We start from the raw sequence: 20168 nt of genomic DNA on the forward strand, positions 1-20168 counted from the left end.
ATTTAGCCTCAAGCTGAAGACAGCACCTGGCCATGAGCACATCAAGCCTCCTGGTTGCTCGGAGGAAGTGGGACCAGCCACATGGGCCCAGAGGTGCTTGTCCCTGACGTATGAGGAGTCAGCTCCAACCCCCCCATATCCTGTGAGGTCCTGCTGCCTGGGGCCTGGAGGAGGACACCATGGAGCAGGGATGGGCTTGTGCTTGGAGGTGTTAGAAAAGGAAAAGCCTGTTAGGCTAGGAGAATTAAGAAGAAGAGGAAATGCAGCAGTGGCAGCAAGAATGATACTTCTTGGCCATAAATTGAAAATACAAACCAACAGTGGGGTTTTAGATATCACTTTATGCCTAAGGACAATGTTTTAAATATCCCTGATGGTTTAATTTACCGTTTGCCCACAAAGAACCTCAGGGAAATGCTTCAAAATCATTCCAAAGTGATTTTTGTTCTTACCTGGTCTTGTTCACCCCTGGTCATTAGTTTGCCTGTTTGCCCCCTAAGACCTGAAGGGACACAGAGCAAATCATGGGACCAAGATTGCACACCACACCATCCAGTAGCTGGGGCTCCAGGGTGGAAGCAGAGGATGGCTGGAAATCATGCTGCATGCCAGCAACTTGGCTCATATCACACCAGGATTATTGTTTCTACACACAGTGAAAAGGGAAAGGGTTGTTCAAAAATCTCAAGCCTAATGTCATGCCAAAAATCTGTGCTGCTTGTTGTTTTTTGTTTGTCATGAAAAATGTGACTTGATCTTCCAATTCTAAATTACTTTCTACAGGAAAGTCCTTATCTGCAATAAATAAACCCCAGTCTTTTCAGTTTATTTCACTGCATATTTGTTTCTCTTGAATTCTTTTACAACTTTGCTACTACATTTCTGTCAGGATACAGCTGTTAGTGGAAATGCAGCAGGCTTCTCTAGAAGACAGATGTGCTGCTGACTACTGTAAAGAAACACATACACATTCCTGTCTTTCTGCATTTTCTGTAGTTATGTGAATGGGTTTTGCATTTGCTTTCTAGCTTCAATGGCTGCAGATTTTTACTCTTTTAAAAATCAACTATACTTTTTCCTGTTTCATGTCTGTTGGATGTTACTTTTTAGGTTCTTTAGAAATATAAGGAAAAGTTGAAATTTCCTCCATATTCTACAACAGATCAGCATGCCGGCCTTGATCCCATGCTTCCAAAATTAAAAGCTTTACCTTTTAGATCAGTGGATATAGAATCCAGCCAATGTTCTTCTATGAGGACTGGACTTGTATTGATTTATTTTTCTAAGCCTTACTATGACACATGTAAACAAGTATAAATAATGTCAGTAGAGTAGAAATAATGTTAAATTCAACTGAGAAACTTATTGATGGATAAGTCGATAGATACAACAACTAATGTGAAGAAGGCTTACATCTCCAGTATGTTCTTGTCCTGGTTTACAAGATACCCATCCTTCTCCAGTTTAAAGGTGTGTTAGTTCCTGTAACTGGGAAAGATCAGTGTAGAAATGGAGTCTCAACTATGACAGATTGCTTCCGGGAAGATTATGTTGTATCACCACTGTTTAGCAACAGTTCTTCATGGATTGTAGGTTTTATGAGATTTCTGACCTCGCCTAACTTTGATTTCAGGCAGTAAATATAAAAGGAAAGGCACTGGAGGGAGCGAGGTAAGGACTAGGACTGGCCAGGGAGGGTATCTTTAGTTTTCACCGAGTGATTTCATTTATGAGCACTGCCAACTTTCTGCTGAAAACAAGTGCTTCCAGAACAACAATTCTGCAGCTTTACAGGGGAAAGAAATGACAGTTTCAATCCATGCTGGATTTTTGAGAGTGCTGAAGATCTCTTTTAGGACTGCATTGTATGAAAAAGACTTCATCTTCAAAAACCTGTCTTCTCCTACAAACATACCTGCAATTTATTTAAGCTAATGTAACCAGAAACAGATTGTGGTTATAATCAGGTGGAATCCTTTTAAAGAATAAATGATTCTGTCCTATGGCACTGCTTTGCTAATAATTTCCAAATTAAATTTACATAACAATCTTTCCAGACTGCTGGTCCAACAAACCAAGCTGCAACACTTCTGGTTAAGCTTTGTTCTGCGAGTATTCTGGAACAGTAATTTAGTTGTCAGTTTTGGGGCTGCAGGAGTGTAATTAGGTTTATGCAGCTAAAGACACATCCACATGCCTTTGTGGGAAATTAGATGAAGGGAACTGCTGGGTTGGGCTAAACTTGCCAGAATTCAGCACAGAAATTCCAGAGCAAGCTCGAATATCTCTGCAGACATACAGTAAGCTCAAAATAGGTTTTCTTGGAGTTACAACTATGGTATCGCTAAATGGTAATGCAATGCATTCATAGGCCATAAAGAATAAACTTTTTCATTATCACTGTGCCCTTCAAGAAAAGTTCTGTTTTGATCAGGCAGCTGCTTCAATCAGATGAGGCCAATGGGCAAGTGTATCTTGCTGATATTCCAAATAGCCACTGCCTATTCACATCTTAGAGGTAAATTGGCCTTAAATTAGAAGGTTTGGTGGCTGTTGTGCAGTAGAATAAGAATCCTCACACTGATGAGATCTCACAAAAGCAGAGCTGGTGCCTGAGCTGTGAGCCAAGCAAAGGCAATACCTGGAACATGAACAGGCACCACCAGGGTATGGCCAGCATTGCCTTGGGAGGCTGGCATGAGGACACATGCAGCTCAGCTCTCGCCTTTACCTGGTGGTTCAATCATTTGCACAGTGAAAATGAGAACAACCCAATCCATGCAAAGTGCATAGAATAACCTCTCACTGCATCTGACTCACCCTGTTCTGCCTGGAATGTCACTTCTTATTTAAAGTAACAAGAACGAACTCATCGGCGTATGTGAGCATATCCATGGCTGTGCCAGGGATCAGACAGGGCTAGGCATATAAAGCTGGCTGAAGTGAGCAAGGTAAAGGCTTCTGCTGGGTATCTTTGTTTCTAGCCCATCATCAGACAATGAATGCCCAAATGAGCACAACGAAGTAAATATAGCAAAACAAATTTAAGCCCTCTTCTCTTCTGCATCTTTAAAAGAGCTTGTTTATTTCTCGAGCTCTTAACTCCTAGAAACCAGACCCTGAATTCTAAATGTAGATACTTAGGCAACAGGGCATGATGCAGATACTCAAGAAAACTCAAACCTTGCCTTTACCAGGGTGTTTTTTTAAATGTGTTAGCTTAAGATGTGTTGGCCAAGTTCTATATTCAGAAGTGAGACAATAAATACTATTACTGTACAGACAGTCTATACCAAAGGATAGGGAAAGGACGTGATACAGGCATTCTTGCTCTTGGAATTATCACGCATTTTTCTTAGTGTGAAACCTCACTCCAGATTTAGGCTGGCTCACACTTTCAGGATACAGCCACTAGCTTATCTGTCTGATCTGCTGGGTGGCTGAAGACATGAACACTATTCCCATCTTAGAAAAGGTTTCAGCTGCCAGGGAAAACACCCCACGGTTATTCATCACATTTTATTAAAGGGCTGGCCAGATGCAGTCCTGCTATCAACTCAAGAGAGCTATTAGGGCAAATTTCTGCCTGCTGTACCTCAGCTGTACCTAATGGCCCGGCCATGGCAGAAGCGAGCCTGCTGCATCCTCATGGCAGGGGAAACCATCTTAGAAAAGGTTTCAGCTGCCAGGGAAAACACCCCACGGTTATTCATCACATTTTATTAAAGGGCTGGCCAGATGCAGTCCTGCTATCAACTCAAGAGAGCTATTAGGGCAAATTTCTGCCTGCTGTACCTCAGCTGTACCTAATGGCCCGGCCATGGCAGAAGCGAGCCTGCTGCATCCTCATGGCAGGGGAAACACCTGCCAGCATTAGCTGGGCAGATGAGATGTATCGCCCCCAGCAGCCCAACACGTAAGGGAATAGTGAATTGCTTCCCAAGGAAAGCAGTAGCTGCCCACCAGATAGCCGCTTAACCAGAGATCCGGTTTGCATTTGGTTTTAGTCCTCCAGGTTTGCTCCCTTTAGGTTAAGTGATGGATCCCCAACTAGGCATAAAATGATTCGATTTTTCCGCTCCCAGACACCGCTAGCCTTGGTAACCCCAACCTCAGCCAAGGTGAGTTAATTTCTCCATTGATTGCTGCTTTGCCAGGCAAACAACCAATGCTAGAGCTGTGCAGGCCTTGCATAACCTCTATCAAACCAGCTTTTAGCTGGCAAAGAGGTGTCTTTCTGCATACATTTCTCACAATTGCAACATTAGGAGAGTGTTCGTCATTCCTCCTTCTTGCGTTTATACATGACCTCAATTAATTTGTGAGAACTTAGATCCAAACCAGCAGAAAATGTGTTTCCGAAGTATTCTCCCCTAAGTGTGTGACTCAGAGCGAGTGACAAGAGGATTCCCTGGAAGCAGCACTCCCTCAAGTACTAATTACCATCTGCAATAGCTCCATTCTCAGCCTTTCAGCCAAAACAAACAGGGCTGAGCCCTTCGGTCTGTGGGGCACTGTGAGGGGCTCTGGGCAAGTGAGCCGAGAGTGCGCATGCAGTTATAGGTGGCAAGTGTAAAACCAGCTCTGGAGAGCACACAGCGGCATTTAAAAATACTGAAACACTACTTGGGCACTTTACAGAGAGGACAATAGGGTGGCTTTTCAGAGCTGAGGCCTCCTGGGGGGTTTCTAAGGCCAGTTGCACCTGCGTAATATCTATGGTGATGAAAGCAGCTTCTTACAGAGCCTGTAAGCTCTTGCTTTTTCTCATGAAGGCAGATTTAAGTGTGGAGACAAAAGCACAGATCTTCAAGGCTTGCTGAGCACCTGATTCCTACTGACAGCAGCAGTGTTATGTGTATAACACCGCTGGGGATTTGAGGCTACTCTCGGTGGCTTTGAAAAACAACAAGGCAAGAAAGAAGAAGAATGGATAGTAATTGGACTGAACAACAGTGCAGGGTGCAGGAGGAGAGGTGTGTCTGCAGGGGAAGGGGGTACGAACTCTTTCAGTGTAGCCAGAAGGAGTTTTGGATGTCCGAAAGAAACCTTTTGACATTCGTGAATGATCCCACCCAGGGGATCCCCTGGTCTGGGCTCCATGGCAGCTCCCATAGGAAGTGGGGTTGCTCTCACTGAGGGTGAGAAACGTGCTTTCCAGGAGAGCAGCAGCCCCTGCTCCACAAGGCGGGGCTGAATAGCTTTTGGGGAGGTTTCAGGTGAATTCTGTTTCACCCTGGTGTGAGACTCGAATGTCAGCAAAAATACAAGGACACAGGTTCGAGTGGGTGAGCAGCAGCCTCCTGTCCTTTGACCACCCAAAGGAGCTCATGGTGAAGGGAGGAGGAGCAGGGAGGCTTTTGGAGAGCTGGGAGATGCAAAGACCAAAGGATGTGGAATGCAGGTGCACACACTCACATCACCAGACTGGAAACCACATTGATCCTTATTTTTTAGACAGGAATGTACCAAGTGGGGCCAAACCTGAACCCAGCAGTAGTAAGAAAGCCACTCAAAACATGCACTTGCCGGGTGCCTCTGTTGTGAGAGAACACGTGGGCTGCACCCAGCACTGGGCTACAACGAGCAGAGAAGAAATGTTAACCAGGAGGCCTTTCCAGCTGACAGCATAACAAACACCAGGCCCAACACATCTGCCATCTGGCCACTGCTGAGTGCTATGTGAAAATACATAAGTCATTAGGATATTAATTTGCTAGTGGTAAATTATGTTGTATTAAACAGCAAATGACACCCTGCAGTGTTGTGTATCAGTGACAAAATGCACCGTGGCCTCCTCCGTTTCCTTCCAAGGCACGGAAAAGCAACTACTCTTTCAGATTGCCTATGTTTTTAGTCTTTATTACCTCCAAGCTACATTAACCATCGTATCTCAAAGTTTGCAAGCTCCAGACTGGTAGGCCCTCAGAAAGACTTATTCCAGTCTGGGAGCTGTGCATCACTAGCTTGTCCCTCTCCCTGGGGAATGGGAAGCCGGTGAGAGGCACAAGCTCATTCTGCTGCTTTGTGTTTCGCAGACAAAGGCATGTTGGTGCTGTGCTGGCAGTGTGGGATAGCTGTCCTAATCCACAGGCAACTCAACCGGTGGCAAGCACTCAGGAGAAAGCAAAGGGGAATCCTTAATCTGCGGATTATCCGGAGTATTAGACAGGATGATCCTGAAGCATATGAAATTCTTCAATACATTTTTATATCGTGGAACAACAGAGATTTCTCTTCCCGCCCCACATAACCCATTTCTGTGAATTTCCATCATAGACTCAGCTTTGTATTCCTGCAACCTTCTCTTATAAGGGGTCATCCAGAACTAAAAGCTGCTTGCAAGGGAATATGCAACTGTTGAGCAACGGGCTTCCCAAGCAAACTTTGGAAGAGTGGCCATAGATCCATGTGCTGCTGAAGAAAATTCACAGGTGCTTTTAGAAAGTTCCAGATGCTGCCAGTCACCTTGTTAGCACCGGTGCAGCCAAGGTGTCACCTTTCCAGATATAAAGAACACATTTATTTTGTCTTTTATTGTTAAAAATCGTACCAGTTTTATCTTATTATTCTAGTTTAGTATTTGTATTTCCTTTCGCTAGTGAAACTAATTTATTCCTTCCCGTAAGAGCTGGTTTTCCTTGTGCGGAGCAGCAAGTAGCTAGAGTAACCAGGAGGCAAAGAGGAAAACAGCTTTTGCCTATAAATGAGTCTTCACTGCCTCCTTTGCTCCCCAAAGGCCACAGGCTGATTGTGGGTTAGGAAGAAATACAACAATTTGGGATTATGCGTGGATGAAACAGAGTTAACCCCATGAGCTGGCGATATGTCACTGTATATTATGATCCTGAGGATATGAATTTGGCCTGGGATTGTGGAGGTGAAGTTCAGCAGCTCTGGCAAATAATTTACAGTGTAAAATGATCGCCTTCATTGAAGAACGTCACCGTGTAGATGGGGGAATTAGGGCAAATAAACCCTGGTGATTTATAGGCTACCACAGCAGTCAACGCTGAAGAGGGAGGCAGCAGCCTGGGTTTTATCTCTGCTTCCCAAGATACTGGGATATGTGGTAAGTAGATAGAGGATATTTTTGGTGTGCTGCTACTGCTCTCTTTCCAACAGACCCCACCCTGGTGTCATTTATTGGCCAGCTAGCAACACTGTGTGTAGAGCTGGGAACATTTCGACCAGGGACACACTGTGCAATGGCTGGCTGCAGTGCGACTGCTGGAAAGGGCTGCCACCACGGCTCAGCAGCACACCCCCAACAACCTGCTCCATGGGTACAAAAAGCACAGCTGGGTATTGCCTCCCGCTTTTGCCATGTTTGGAGGTACCTCATCAGAACACAGACTTGTTGCTTTGCAAGTCCATGCTCCTTGAGGTTAGCAACCAGTTGGAATCACCAACACCTGGTATGGAAAGACATCTTAGAAGTGTAGTTGGGAAACCAAAGACTTCACATCTTTCTGCAATAAAACTTAACATGTGTCTGTGTATGGTAAAGCCATTAAAGTGCACCCCTTCCAAGGTTTTGCTCCTTCAAAGGGCAGAGCCAGGGAAACGGTGGGTATGAAAAATTACTATTGGAGATAGTTCAGGTTCCCCAGGACCATGTTCCTCACGTAGCAACTTACCAGGAACCTTGTCAGGCCCTTGACAGGCTCAGGGCGATTTCATTGCTGTGAAGTAGAAGGAAAGGTCTGTTTTGCAGACCAGGGAACTGCATTTTCAGGTTATGAAACTGCTGAAGAATGGAAGAAACTACTTGGGCCACTGAAAGCAGGTGCTGCTCAGTACCACACTTGAAGTGCTGGGGAAAGCGGTGGAAGGAGTTCTCCTGCATGGAGGTGAAGGAGTCAGTGCGGGTGAAGCAAAGCTGCTTGCTGTCCGCTGTGCCACAGCGACACATCTTCCTTCCCTAGTGAAAAAACACACTGCTTGGGCTCCATGGAACAGGACTTCAAACCCCAAATAAGCCACAAACATGATGCTCCATAAGTTACTTTTAAAAATCTTTTTAATGAAGAAATAATTCCATTCCAAAATATAGACACACAATTAAATAGTTTAATCACTTCAAAATATAACATGTCCCCAGTAGGTTCCAACACACACACACAACAATACTTAACAGCAATACAAAAACCCCATACAATAGCAGTTCTGTTACAATACCAATGAATATCATGACATCTTTTGTGTCTGTATCTGTCTCAAGTGGTGTCAAGTACAGTAGTTTTAAAAATGCCTTACAGTTAGTAGCCTCAAGATGTAACTCTTCATACTTTTGTTTCCTTTTTTTGGTTCAAATGTAAGAATGCCCTTTTGTCTTCAGGACACAGTGGAGTGCTTGTTGTTCACAGCTCCGTCTGCTGAATTGAACCAACGTGATTGCAGCAACCCAAGGTTGCAGTATTTACAAGGTCTATCTACAGTAATTGCCAAGAACCAATAAGGGTGGGAGAAGATGACTGAAAGTAAAGGCAGACACACTTATGATAAATTATGATGCAACAATTTGGCTCATGCATATAAGAAAATACATATTATATCACAACAAAGGCCACACACCTTTTTATGCAGTTTAGATAACATTACTACTTACAGACAACCCATTCTCCACCTTCGCTTTGGACATTCAAGGACCCTATAAATCTTCACATCCCTGTCTCCTGATTCCAACCACTGGTTTCCCTCCAGTGACAGTAAAACCACCCGGAGTTTTGACTGCTGTGGCGGGCCATTGGTAGTTAAGAAAGGGCCCGTGCCAGGGACCTCTTCTGTAACTCTGTTTTAACGACCGCAAACCACAACCAAAATAATATTCAACAAACAGACAAAGACCAGCTGGGTGAAAACGCAGCCAGCTTAACAGTTGGAAAATGCTTAAAATAGGTATTTGGACAGCCAAATAAGAGGTGCTTCATCTCAGGGCTCTAGGGGTGTAAGGGAGCCAGACCTCTGCTGGGGATCAGGTTGTTGGCACCAGCCTGAAAGAAAGGCTCTTGATTCGTCAACTTTTTTCTTTACTCCTAGTCCGGAAGCCCTTGCAATGGATTTATTCTATTGCATCTATTTTAAGCATAGCGATAATGAGCACGCAGACACTAAGATGACAGTACAGGAGGGATCTATTACTCTGGGTACAGTTAGACATGACATGGGTTGAATTAGTCAGCCATTGCTTGTAGCTGTGTTCTAGCTTGATTTATCTCTGTTCAGGAAATGCTCATGTGGAATCCTGAGCTGACGGCAATGTCTGCTGATTCACTGGAGTAGCTTTAAACGTGGAGTGCTAGGCACTAGTGGAGGCTAACCCATTCCTGAGAGGAGGCTGGAGGAGGGGACATTGGAGGATCTGGTGCCTGCCTGCCTTGCCAGGATGGCACATACCCCAGGAGCAAAGACCAGTAACTGCAGAAATGAAAAGCTTATATGAAGATATCTGGATGCCTTAGTATGCATTTGGATGCCTGAGACCGAGCCCAGATATGCAAGGAGATGCGGACAAGAGATCTGCATAAGCAATAATATGATATGAAAGTGAAAAATGGCAGCAGCTCTTTCATACAGATACTCATTCCCTAACACATAGTGCCCAGGGAAACAGCCACTAGCCTAGAGAGTGCATGCAAACAAGTGGACTTACTGGGTCGAGCTACATCGCAATCTCACGTAAACACGGCAGCACACATCCACATCACCATGAAAGCAAGGACAGACAAACCATGATAACCTGCTTTAGATGGGTACCTCATCACTCGCTGTAGGCAAACTGTGCTGGTGTGAAATATCTGTATGAAGCACTACTGTTTTCAGGGCTGTTAGACAGTGTCACTTCAGGTCAGCCAGGTACTGGAAGCCTAATATCGTGTGTTAGGGCAGTAGAATTACATGAGCACAGAGGTCATCCCATTGTGCTCTTCAGGAGGGCTGAGCATGTACCATTGCACTGTGTTACTGCCCGGCTTCTGGTCTAGCTGTTCCTGGCCTGGCTCTGATTTCTCTGCATGGCAGCGCTATGTGCCATATACACATAATCTTTATTTCCAGGCAATATGCTTTGGGGAGGACATTACAGCTAGTTTGTGTCAATCCTTGCTCTGTAGGTATCTGCAGGTTTGTAGTCACAGCAGAGCAAACGCTTTTGAGCTAGCCGTATCACTGCCTCATCCAAAATGGCCAGGTAAGTCTCTTTTCCCCTGAAATGCCTTTATACCAGAAAAATACTGAACTGGACAAAACTCCAGTTCTGTAACTGTATGCTTGTCCTTCCGAAAAATTCCACCACTTTTCTTGTGCTTTTCACTGATAGCTACTTCTCCATCCAGCTCTGAAAGAGTCTCACTACACATTTCCAAGAGTGCATGCAGAACATCTGGTGGCTGGCTAAGGCAATACACATTCGGAAATAAAAAGAACAGTTGCAAGCGCACTTTAAGCCTGTACATTTAAAGCTGAAGGCCTCGAAAATAACATTTGGGGTAGGGAGAGAAGGGGCGGAGAGATGGAAAGAGCCGTTTTGTTGAACACATGCTTACTAAAGCTAAAACATCAATGGAACAATACCATGGAGGATTATACGTAACATCAGTCAGTTCAGGGATCTTATGGCACCTGTGGTTTATAAACAGCTTTAGCAACGAGTATTTCAAAACATAGTTCACAGTTTTAAGAAGATCTGTGCTGATTTAAAAACTAGATTCTATATCATTTGAATGTCACCTTTTGTATATGGTATCTATTTGGAAAAAAAATATTTACACTAACTTCTATGGCTGATTTGTTAGGTTATTTTGAAAGAAACATTCCTAAGTTACACATTAGCCCTAAATTAGAGAAGTTTTTTTATTCTTGTTAATTATATTATTATAATTACTATTTCAGTACATTTTTTGTAAGTCTTAAAGACTTGCAAACAAATTTCAAATATAGTCTGATACTTTGTTTTTTTGGGCTACTACATATATACACTCAGGAGTATAATCATTCAGTGTTAAATGCATAATGGTAGCTTTTTATTTCTTCTGTGGAAAAAATGTACAGTGTATAGTAAACTGATCTACTAAAATCTCAAAGTATTCAGAAATCAAATTTCTATCTATAAACAGTATTGTCATTGTAAACTGAACAGGTTCAATATCATGTGCAAAGGGTTTACGTGAGTTATTAATACCGCCATCCTTTGTAATAGCAGTACGTACATCAGTCTGTTTTCTTCACCGGTAATGAGCCATGTTACAGAAGATGTAGCTAATATAAGTTAGCTTTAAACAAAAGTCTTGTTGTCAAAAACACACATCTACAAACTACAACTCTTAGAACAAAAGTACTGTGCTACAGTCCTCAGAACTTAGTAATGTGATTTTTTTGTCAAGAGACGCTGCACCTCTTGGTTCCACTCTTCTGTGAAGTTTGCAGCCGGGTTTTCTTCATCGTCTGTCCGAAAGCAGCTCTCCTCATCATCAGTTCTTACATAGCTTTCATTGTCTGTCTGACTGCAGCTTGCCTGTTGAGAAATGTGGAGGGAAGGTTTTTAAACAGTGGTGGTTTAAGATGCTGCACCCACACAGGTAGAGCAAGTAAAGCCTCTGCCTGCTGCTTTATTGAGGAAAAAAATGAGGAGCTGGACAATTCCTGCGGTTATACCTGAAAAAAAGTGAAAAATCCGTTCTACCTAGGTGAGCCATAGGTATTTGAGCTGAAAACAGAAAGTTACAGGGCACGTGGGAAGTTGGAAACTTCTTACCATGGCTGAGGAGACTGTTGCCTGCTCTGCTGTGGGACCCTGGAGTGACTCAGTCTGTACTGACACAGATTTGCAGATGTTCCCTTTTTCCCCTTCCCTTTTACCCTTCCAGGTTGCTCTATAAATACATTATTGGTAGTGAAATCATGGATTATTCCCCTTGTGTGCAGCATTCATCCACTCTGTTAAGAGTCACTCACCATCATAAGCTGCATCTCACATGTAAATGTCTCTCCCTTGATTTACATGCATGGGTGTTTTACTTTGTCTGAAAAGAAATGTAGTTACTTAACAGGATGATTCTGGGTGTTATAGCTCATAGACAGCCTAATTGGCTGGTGCACCAGTTTCTCCTTGGTGCTCCTCTGTATCCTGGTGCATCGGTGAGTGTCTTAAATTCCTATATTGGAGGCATCAAAGTTTTAGTTGGTAATGGAAAATGCTTGATAGACACTGCTGCTCTTTCTCAGAACCATGTCAGGACCTACAGTCAGGTAATACGGCAAACTTCTGTTTTTGTACATTTATCATAAAGGTACTGTTTACACACTTGACTGTTTCAAAGTTAAGGAGCTCATCCTTTGCCTCTTGAACCACCTCAGACAGAAAACTAATTCACATTGCATGAGATATGATAAAAACAGCACAAAAGCCCAAACGCCACTGACATGAATTCTTTTCTACTCATTTCAGGTATAACGGTGGTCTACAAGACAAGAGATGAAACGCAAATTACTTCAGTAAAATAGAGTTAAATTAAAGCTGATGAATGAAGAAAGGTCAGGTAGTTTAGCTTTCTTCCTCTCCTTCCTAGACACCATTTGATTGTATTAATTATTCAAGCACAAATGCTTCCATCCAATTCCTTAATACCTGAGCATGCCAAACGGTGTGATGATCTTAATTTAATATCTCCTTGTGTGTCAGGCAGTTACAAAAGACCTAGCATTAACATTTTGTTGATAAATGGGAAGGAAACCTGCACTGCAAGTCTAATGAGGAGTTCATAAAAAATTTCTGAGGTACATTTTAAATGAGTAGTTTTTAAAAATCAGCCATCATCTGTACTGCTTAAGTCTGACTTAGAAATCTTGATAAAGGCACAATTTGCTCTTCATAATTCAGCCAAAAAATGCAAATGAAAGGCATGCAAGAGGTCAGTTCTCAACTGCCTGAGACCGATTTTTATTGAATCAGTTTCAGGGTTATGTAAATATAGGTACCTCTCATATTTCTTGATGGTATCATTATAAACCATGAGAGCAAAATCAGAGTGGCCTATGAAACACTGGATGCATTAAGATGCATTGATAGTACTGCTAAGTGTTTGGGTTTACTTTGAATTTTCCGGATAAATTACTTTTCTTTGGTGGAGCACAGGGATGGTTATTCTGAATTCTCTCAAGGCTGTTCTACAGCCAGGATTGGGGTAGAGATATTTTTGTACGGTAAATAATGAGCACTAAGGAACCTCAGAGCTCTAAATTCGTTGCAGCATTTTGGAAATGACAGAATCACTTGCAAATTAAGACTCAGTATCATTTGTCATGTTATAAAACTGCTTCTTGACCTTTTTTGTAAGTTAATCCGCAGGTTCTTTTCTGTTCTTATCTTATACTTTTCTTACCATTACTTATTTATCATTCAAGGATTTTCAAAAACCATCCCTCCTAATGCTTGTGTAGTTCTAGAATTAAATCCACAAAACTAAAGCTGCTTCTTCCCAGTTAACTCGGTCCCAGTTCTTTTACAGCTTTTTTACGCCTACATGCTAGAAGGGGAGGGCTTCAGGAGAAAAATAAAGAGGAAAACCAAAATAAAGCTGAGTGAATGTAGCAGACATTTTGGAATACTGTTGTCCTGTTAGCCTGCTGCTATTTTCAAATGGAATAGTCCACACATTGCTGGTTTTTAATGTATATGTTCAGGAAAAAAAGCCAAAACAAAACAAGATGCTGAATCATTTGGTTGTGCTAGTAGAGAATGACTTCTGGATGTAAGCAGTTCATCTACTGCCTGCATCCTGCTTCTTCACCACTGCATCACTGACCTGCGAGGAAGAGGAGGCTGAAGGAACTGTGCTTGCTGAGTGAGTGAAAGAAAAAACATAAAAACCATGAGGAGGGTGGCACTGCACTGGGGAAATTTAGCTTTTCTCATCTCCTTTTCTGTTATAATAATGCATATAAATGCATTAGACATGACCAACTAAGATGCTGCTATGCCAGCACTGGTTTAGAAAATCCAGGACATTGTAGGTCTCATGAGAACATGTCCACTGCACGAGTTGACAGCTGTTAATTGAAAATGACAAGTTTTTAACCATTTTCAGGGATGGGGCTTTCTACTCCCATTGGCCATCCTTGGCAAAAAACCAATGGCTATCAGGGGCTAAAGATAAAGTAACGTCAAAGTTGCACAGAATCATAGAATGGTTTTGGTTGGAAGGGACCTTAAAGATCATCTAGTTCCAACCCCTCTGCCATGGGCAGGGGCACCTTCCAACTAGACTAGGTTGCTCCAAGCCCCGTCTAACCTGGGCTTGAACACTGCCAGGGATGGGGCAGCCACAGCTTCTCTGGGCAACCTGTGCCAGTGTCTCACCAGCCTCACAGTAAAGAGTTTTTTCCTAATATCTAAAAAAATGTTCAGCTAATTTCAGTATCTGCCTAGAGCTTGCTGAAAACAAGTGCAAATTCACTCTGTTACCCTATTAGAAATAAAACAAGTGGTATTAAAGTACATTTAACCACTTGTTGGCTTGGGAATTGGTTACACTACATGTTACTTCAAAATCAATTCTAGAGAATTACACAAAGCAATTTTAAAAATGCAAATAGACTGCAAAAAGCCTTAATTAAATGACATCAACACCACTTGTCCATGACTGATGAATAAGGAAATGAACAAACCTCTGTGGCTGGCTATTAGGACCGATATCACTCATAATAAGCTACAATAAAGAGATCTCATTTTCCCCATCTTTGTATAAAGAAGCATAAATGTAATACTGTTGTGAGATAAAAAAGTCTGTTGGCTTTCTACCTCATAGGACCATCTAAGGCCATTCTGACTGTATCTGTATTATCATTGATTGAATATTATCTTAGAAGTAAAAGTCTTCATGCAATTGCTAAGCTTCAAGCAAGAACCCAATACAAACAGCAAAAGCTGATACCATTGTGAATGCTATTTATTTTTCCAATGCTATGTAATACTAGTACTGAATAAAATACACAAGATATGATAGTCTTCTATAGTCACAAGAGAGCGAATTTTGAGAGGACTAAGCCATACTTATCATGTGTACATGTATTTATAACAATGTACCATAATACAGTGTTGTTCTTATGGATATAGGTGAAGTGCCAAGTTCACCAGTTTTTGCTGCTAGTTTCTAAAAAGCCGTATTTTTACACCTGGTGGGGAATGTTTCAGTCTTTAGTACTGGCTGAAAGGCTCTCATGGGAGCCAAAAAGAGTTTCACTATGGAATTGACCAGAGCACAGTGCTTTAAAAAAATCCTTTTTGACAGAGTTTCAAAAGGTTTCAAAAGCATCGGGGAGATGAGGTAGTAGCTCAGCCTCAGATCTCTGCTGAGATCTGGTTTGAGACAGGATACATGTTTCCAGGAAAGCTAGGCTGTACGGCAGTATGTGTTTTCCCACATCACTATCTTAACACTGCTTCCTAATAAAAAAGGAAAGCTTTTTTCCCTTAATATTGCAAATGGTTTGTCTGAGTGCTACTACCCTTTAAAGTCACGGTTACCCATAATTGTAATGAAATTCAATTATATATAACATTTCCGATATATATATAATTATATGCACACACATTGTTGTTGAAATATCTATTTTCCTTTTCATGTGACCTCATCTACAACTGACAACTGCAATAAAATAGAAGAAAACTTATTTTTTCTGGCTGTCAGTGTTCAGGAAACTCTACACGGCTCATGTTTTTAACAAGGCTACTGAGAAAATTAATGTAACCTGAGGGGCAATGTTAGGAGAATTTTTATAAGCAGTTATTTGGTGTTTATAGTACTCTGGGTATTGCTGTTTATTTGCTTTTCACATCCATTTATTCTGCTTCAGCTGCCAGAGACACTGAGACAGATGCTTCAGAAATACCTAACAGCTTTTAACACTCAAGACTGGCAGCTGCTTTCACAAGATCCACTCTTTAACATCCAAATTCTGCTGTCATCAGAAACTGCAAACCCCTTGAATCAGGGTCAAATTTTGCCATCAAAATTGCAGTATAAATAAGGAGGTCAAGCATAAAACGTGACATACAAAATCTAGCAACATGAATTCCTAGTGAAGTAGGCACAGGCTAGTTCACTGATTTTGCTTTTCTGAACATGACCATGCTCCCAGTTTGAAGTGCCCATTTGACAGTAGACATTTGGTTGCCTTTAGTTCTGGCTTTGAGGAAGACACTCAGTTTTCAGACCAGAGTCAGACCTCTATTTTTATTTCTTCTCCCTTTCTGGCCCTGTTATCCTGTGGTTCAGTGCCACGATAGGATGGACGGCACTGTCTCACTGCTGACTTCACAGCAGTCTCCTAGGAAGTCAGAAATGCAGAGTATACAGCTCCAGATGAAGCAAGAAGGCAATGTGTGGTCTCTCATTTTCTGGGCAAATGTTCAGAATAACAAGCTACTTCATAAAAATAGCCATTGTCTGCCTTCCTGAAGTAAAGTACAGTGGCTGAACTTGGCATTAAACTCAGTGCTGCCAACTGTGAGGTTGGCACGTGTGAGGAACATGACCTGAATATGGGCCAGCAGGAAATTCATAGACCATCTTGCCCTATTCCTGAATTGCCTGACTCTAGCTAATAGCTGAGTATCTTGCACTTTAGATCAAGGCATTTTAAACTTTCACAACACATGTGAAGACACTTCCATGGTTAAGCAGGTTAAGCAGCTGGTGGATTGCTTTCTGTAATATTTGCCTCATTCCCATTTCACATACTAGAGTAGATGTTCCAGTCTCACCAGGAATGATTTATTTCAGTTATCCTAGGAAGACTAAAGCACTGTAAGGAACTGAACTCAGGTCTCCTGAAATGTAATCTGATTTGTTACCTTCTGGATAAAGTTTCTCTATACTGGCTAATATATCTGTCATCATCCCCAGGGATGAAAAATCCCCTATCTCACTCTTACAGTCAACAAAGGAAGAAGATAAAGAGGGTGGTGGCTTAACACGAATCCTCAGGACTAGGACCACATTTCCAAAAAAAAAAAAAAGAAATGATTTAGAGAGATTACTGGACATCCTCGCACAGGTTAAAAGAAGAGAGAAACAGCATTGTCACATACACTCAGGCAGCACAAGGCACACTGCAACAGAAATACACATTATGAGGATTAATTCCAAACATTCTTCTAAATTATAATGATACTTACTTGAGAGGAGAGAGAGAAGGATATTGCACTCAACTTTGTAAACTGACCTGTAGATAACAAAGGATAGAAAACAAGAAGATGACAAATTAAGCCAGTGAGCAGCCAGGCAGTGTATTATTCTGTAGAAAGCCATGCACAAGCCTAGAAATAAATGGAGCAATTATGGACCCAGAAAATAAACCCAAGGAAAAGTGTCTTACACAACACATCCAGAAGAAGACTGTATGTAACAAGAACACAACTGGTAGCAGATGTGGGAGGATAAGCACTGTTAGCATTTACACTTGTGCACTAAATGTGTCTTTTTCCGGTACAGATACTTGTTATTTACAACATGCTTCCAAAAAAGAGAAAGAAAGAAGCCTCCTTTGAGGTTCCTTGTCCCAGATTTCCTTATGTATCTTGGGTTTTCCGTTCATACTTTAATACTAATTTAGAGTTTAGCATGAAAATCTTGCTTGGATACAAGGTGACACAAAATAACAAGAGTGGGTTTTGACCAACCATCTTCCATGCTACACTACATCTAAATGTTTTTCTAAATGTGCTGTTTTTACACAAAGTGAGACATGTAATAACATAAAAATGGTTACCATATTGTTACTGAGGTTACCATTCTGTAACCTTAGTAGGAGTTCCTCCTTGCAGATTTTTTCAGCTGACAGTTGCATTACGATAGCTACAGCCACCGGCTTTTTTTGGCTATCCAGGTGAATGCAGTGTACACGTGAGTACAAATAGCAAACCAGCCTGTAATAAATTCCAATGGTTTGATGCAAATAAGAATAGCTGACCTGGCCACTTTTCAACAGGATGCCCTGAAGAGAAATTACTCACTTTTCCTTTCTTTTTGCAAGCAGAAAGTTGTGTCCTGATCTTCAGAGAATACTCAGTGATACTTGTAGAAAAAGGAATAGATAGCAAAGTATCACAGATTAACTGGAATGTGCAGAGAAGGAGCCAAAGCAAAAGCACATGTCTCAGGCTCAACATGTGACAATACCTCACCAACTCCTGATTACCCTAGTGATCCCTACTAACTTAATGCCTTTTCTTGCTTCCTTTGAACCTGTTCCCTAGTGAAAAGGGTATCAAAAGGGAAGGAAGAAGTCCTTCCCAGACATACTGGGAAGGACTTCTCATGCATTGCATGCTTTGGGTTTGTGGTTATCAACTAAAAATTCTTTCTATTTACAAGTCACTACTGTCAAATCATTGCCTGATAGGAGCTGACAATTTCACAGACAGTAAAGGACATCATGAAATTTCCTTTGGAAAAATGCTATTAAACAGAACTTGTCTAGAATGAGGACTTTCTGTTCCCTCAGTGAATACATCTGTGAAAGAAAAAGGCCTTCCTCTTTTTCTGTGTGTTTGTTAATTTCACGCCCTCCTCTGAGTGGAAACAAATCATGTAAAACAGTAGGGAACAAAGTTCACCTGGGTCTAGCCTTGGCTGACCTAAATTCAAAAGGAGTTTTATTCTGACATCAACAGGGAGATTTCCTCCCCTTCTTCTGGGAATTTTGTTGGAGAAGAGTTGAAAAGCTCTGTTTTTTTTGAAGGAACAGTAACACCCAGTTCTATGACATGTACAACTTCCCCTGCACAATGAATGCCTTTATTTTCCAGTGCACATAGGTACTCAATTCTGTGCAAGTACAAAATCCAGTTGTAACTTGTGAAGCTCATGGGGCACTGTTGCCATATATTGCACTTCCATACTGTAACCAAAGTAGAGTCAAAATGGGTCTATCGTTCTTTCAGGAGAAAATGGAATTTTTACCAACAATAGTAATAGTTATTATTTGATGATTGACAGCTGTCACCATTGAGGTATGCCTTCTTTACAATGGACAGTTACTTTCCATTACATCAGCAGTTGCTGCTCACCCTGCTCAGAAGTTTAAAGGCTGTCATTTTTGCCATCTGCTATCTTGGATTAAAAATTGTGACAAAAAGCCCCTTATCACCCACTGTTGCTTTAGGAGATAGTCTATAGCATTCTGCTCCTGTTGTCATGTCTTTAAAGACCTTTGCAATGGAATGACTTTTGGCAGGATACCACGGGCATGTAGCAGACCTAGGTAAACCACAAAAAAATGCAGATGCTCACATCAGCCTCAAAACTACCTGCAGTTTTGGTACGAGTCGATGAACTTTTACAATGCTAACTTATCCTAGCAGCTTTACAGAAAAGAAGACCAAAAAACCAGCCATTCTTCATTAGATCACGAGCCTGTTAGTCCCAGATTCTTGTCTCCAAAGTGACTGGCAGTGGATGCTAGAGAAAACTACCTGAAAAGAAGGCTAGATTTTGTTAGCTCACAGCAAACAGCAGTTGAAAGAATTCCTGCCAAGTTTTTTTGAACCTCATTTCCATACACCTGATCTATCAGTACCTGCTTAATTCCTTTTTTAGCCCATTTATATTTTGGTTTCTGTTACGTTCTGTAGTGGTGAATTCCAAATTTTAACTGATCACCATGTAGGAAAATAGTTATTTTTGCTTGCTTCAGCTCTGCTCCCAAATAACTGAACTGAGTGTGCCCTCCTACTGACATTACTACCAACATTATAAGGAGTAATGCACTTTATATTAGGATGATCCCAGTCAGGATAACTTAAAAACTGGTGATAGTCCATTACACCAGGTAGAAGTGGAGACCATTACGCAGGCAGGACAGGATGTCTACAGGAATTCCAGCTCCACCTGCAAATCTGTTTTACTCACACTCCTAAATAAATGCCTTTGAAAATTTTCTCAGGGGGTGTTTAATGACAAATCCCCAGGCTTCTCTATACTGGCTTTGTTGATCAGATACTCAGTTCTCTGGGACACAACCGATTTCAGACCCTTTCCTCTCATTCTAGATTCTGGCAATGAGAATAAAACACAGATTGCACTTGAGCTGCAGTTCTCACTGGAGAAGCCATTCGGAATGTTTTTCGTTGATAGGGAAAAAAAAGGTATTCTAAATACAGCAGG

General features: G+C 41.7%; 1 protein-coding gene across 2 annotated transcripts in view; it reads right to left on the reverse strand.

The window, feature by feature from the left end:
* Positions 1 to 10825: 10825 nt before the first annotated feature.
* Positions 10826 to 20168, reverse strand: part of DTNA (dystrobrevin, alpha) — a 97576-nt gene continuing 88233 nt past the window's right edge. The window contains exons 24-25 of one of the 2 annotated variants that reach the window (XM_010018097.1): positions 17180 to 17226; positions 10826 to 11515 (exon numbers count right to left, since the gene is read on the reverse strand). In XM_010018097.1, coding sequence (XP_010016399.1) covers positions 17209 to 17226 — 18 coding nt within the window. In that variant the 3' untranslated portion in view covers positions 10826 to 11515; positions 17180 to 17208. The remainder of the gene's footprint in view (positions 11516 to 17179; positions 17227 to 20168) is intronic. The other variant, XM_010018098.1, reaches the window with a different exon arrangement.

Source organism: Nestor notabilis, unplaced genomic scaffold (genome assembly GCF_000696875.1).
Source record: "Nestor notabilis isolate BGI_N333 unplaced genomic scaffold, ASM69687v1 scaffold5867, whole genome shotgun sequence".
NCBI lineage: Eukaryota > Metazoa > Chordata > Aves > Psittaciformes > Psittacidae > Nestor > Nestor notabilis.